This window comes from Cystoisospora suis, assembly GCF_002600585.1.
Source record: "Cystoisospora suis strain Wien I chromosome Unknown contig_6742, whole genome shotgun sequence".
Classification (NCBI taxonomy): domain Eukaryota; phylum Apicomplexa; class Conoidasida; order Eucoccidiorida; family Sarcocystidae; genus Cystoisospora; species Cystoisospora suis.
In genome coordinates, this window is record NW_027159529.1 from 6763 (window position 1) to 9715 (window position 2953).

At 44.8% G+C, this 2953-nt stretch overlaps 1 protein-coding gene across 1 annotated transcript in view; it reads right to left on the minus strand.

Moving 5' to 3' along the window:
* The window catches only part of CSUI_010144 (heat repeat-containing protein), a 4311-nt gene extending 1931 nt beyond the window's left edge, over nucleotides 1–2380 (minus strand). Inside the window, exons 1-3 of the mRNA XM_068070249.1 lie at nucleotides 2333–2380; nucleotides 1115–1554; nucleotides 73–690 (exon numbers count right to left, since the gene is read on the minus strand). Of these exons, the coding sequence (XP_067917776.1) occupies nucleotides 73–690; nucleotides 1115–1545 (1049 nt within the window). The 5' untranslated portion in view covers nucleotides 1546–1554; nucleotides 2333–2380. The remainder of the gene's footprint in view (nucleotides 1–72; nucleotides 691–1114; nucleotides 1555–2332) is intronic.
* Nucleotides 2381–2953: the final 573 nt, after the last annotated feature.

The following is a 2953-nucleotide window of genomic DNA, read 5'->3' on the forward strand; positions in this document are numbered from 1 at the left end:
GATAGATAGATAGATGATGAACGAAATGTTTTTTCTTTCATAGTTTTTGCGACTGGACGTTGGAGTACTTACAGAGTATCGATGACAAGACTCCTTATAGTTTGGTCGCTATTCATCCACTTGATATCGCCTGCCTCGGGAGACGCCCCTAGACTGCCGAGTGCTAGAGCTGCCTCATGACGAGCCATGGAATGTTCTCTTTCATTTGTTAAGCATGTAATCAATGCATTGGCTGCAACATTCGCTGCTCCTTCAGGTGTATGTACACCTATAATCTTCGAGATCACCTCCTTTCTCTCATTCTCATCCTCCTTTCCTCCAAGCCCCCCTCTAACGGTATCTTTCTCTGAACCTCTCTCTTTGTTTGTATCAGCACAAGCTCTCTCAGACATCTGCGAAACTGGCGAAGCCGCCGCAGTCGTCTCTGCATCTGCGAGAGAGTGAGAAGAAGAAGGAGACGGCGAATCGGGTGATGTGTGAGGCGAGAGCTTCCTTTTTTCTTCTTCTGTTTCCTTCACGTCTCTCTGGAGGGCTAAGTCACACACAGCTTCACATGGACGCAGTTGGCCTAAGACGAAGGCAATCTCGTGTCGAAGTAAAGCAGAAGAAGTATCTTTCTCTAAAGCTGTGGCTATGGCTGTGATCGATTCCGGAGAGTTCAAGTTTCGGAGGGTGAAGAGAGACCGATATCTGCAGAAAGGAAATAGAAATTCAAGGAGATAGATGAAGAAGCGATATGAGAGAGACGAAATGACGAAAGATAAGGTAAGATGAGATACACGACAGGACGGCTCAAAGAAAGGAGAGGAAAGAAGAAAACGAGAGAGAGAGAGAGACAGTACGAAGAACGACCAAAGGTCTTCTCTCCTTTTAGGTCCTGTTCATCTAATAGATAGATTAAAGAAAGACAGATTAAAGATGGATACGTAGATTAAAGATAGATAGGAGGCAACCATGTGCACAAGTGCACATATGGGTGCATGCACGCAGAGAAGCCATATCCTTGATCCATTTGAACTCAGTCGTAGAGAGAAAAGAAGGGTAGGATAATACAGAGAGAAAGTCTTTTTCTCTTTCCTTTCTTTCCTTTCTCCGTTCTTCTTCTTTTTCTTACCTATTCCATAGCTTCTCATTTGGATTCATGAGCTGTTCAGCTAGCCAAGGGACATCCCTAGAAGCGCAGTCAGGGTACGGCTCGGACGGATCGACGGTATTGAATTGCGCATCGCGATACTCGTTGTCTTCTTCATAGCGAAACCACTCATATTCTTCACTTCTCACAGAGCTCGTATTTGCCTCACGACTCTTAGCTTCTTTTGTACCTGAAGATGGCCCTAGTGAATCTATGACGCCTTTTCCGCTTTTCTGTTGCTTTGATTCTTCTTTCTTTTCTTCTTCTCCTCCTATACTGCTGAGGTGCCGACTGTCGATCTGATTCTCCGAGTCTTTCTTCTTTTTCTTCTTCTCGGTTTTGCGATAGAGAGCTTCAACGGCAAGTTCACAGGTTTGTCGGACAGGCAGCGGGGTTGTCTCGTCTCCCAGCATCTCCTTCAGCTGTAGAGACAGTCCGAAGCGAGAGATATCAACAGATAAGAAAGAGATAGACTGACTCTTAGTGAGGGGTGGATTGTTAGAGAGACAGGAGGGAAAGAGAAAAGGAGAAGAAGAAGAATAGTAAGAAAAGACAAGGCGAGAATGGGTCAGTCTTAGCTCCCAGGTAGCATGAGGCTTCATACAAAGAGCCGGGGATCGTAACTACACATACACCTACATACTGAAGAAAGGGGGGCATCGAAACGCCGCTGTATAGATTGACTACGGTTATATACACCTCTCTATACACGGAGAGAGAGAGGAAGAGAGATGAAACTACACAGAGATAGAAGATATGTGAATGTGTTGAACTGATCTTGCGCAGTGTATTATAGAAAAGAGGTTGGTAGAGGCGATGCTTCTTAGTCATGCTGCAATGAGTTAACGTACACATGCAAGATCTTCTCTGAAGTTTCTACACCTTCACTACCGTAGACACTCACCCGCCCCAGTAGTCAAATCTCCTTCAAGCGCCCCCCCCGACACACAGCTGCATACAGATGATGTATACAGCTTCCCACATAGATACACTCTCTCACACATATCTCGTCATACGTACATACATACTCATACATATACATACATACATATACATATACATACATACACATACATATACATACATACATATATATATATATACATAGACTCCGGTAGAGTTCTTGTTCATGAGCGCCACGCCAAGGCTAGAAGCGGAGTGTCCGTAAGACTTTCTTAGCAAAGGCAATTCAATCCTTACCGTTGAGAGAGCTTCTTCACATCCTATTGCCCCAAGAGCCTCGGCAGCCTAAAGAGACCCAATCACAGAAAAAAGGGAAAGTCTCTGGTTGGCTATCCATGTGACATGTATAAATATACTTACGACGAGAAGAGAAGTGTGTCTCAAAGAAAAGGCATGCTTAGCTGGGAAGTTAAAAGGCGACAGCTCATCGAGGAGAAGAAGCCAAATCTCTTCTTTCTCCTAATCTACGCGATGATAGGTGATAGGTCAACCGTAAGGAACACAACCCCTAACTCCTCCTACCTGAGTCCTGTGAGAAACTTTCATTTCTCGGTGATTTCTATGACTCTTATTCTCCCTCTATGCTGGGGTGTAGATACACTTCATTCAAGAAGGAGGCGAAGAATGCCGATAATAATACCAACACAAGGCCTAGATGAGAAGATCCTCAAGGAGAGAGATAACAAGAGGTTCTTAAGAAGACCCGGCAGAAAAGAAATAGAACCCTAGATGCCTGCATGCTAGAGTCGGATGTATATGAAGAGAAGGCCACAGCCTTCACATCCCTTGATTGATAGACAGGAGAAAACCGCGACTAGATAGGCATTAGAGGCAAACGTCCTGTCGGATCTCCAGGGG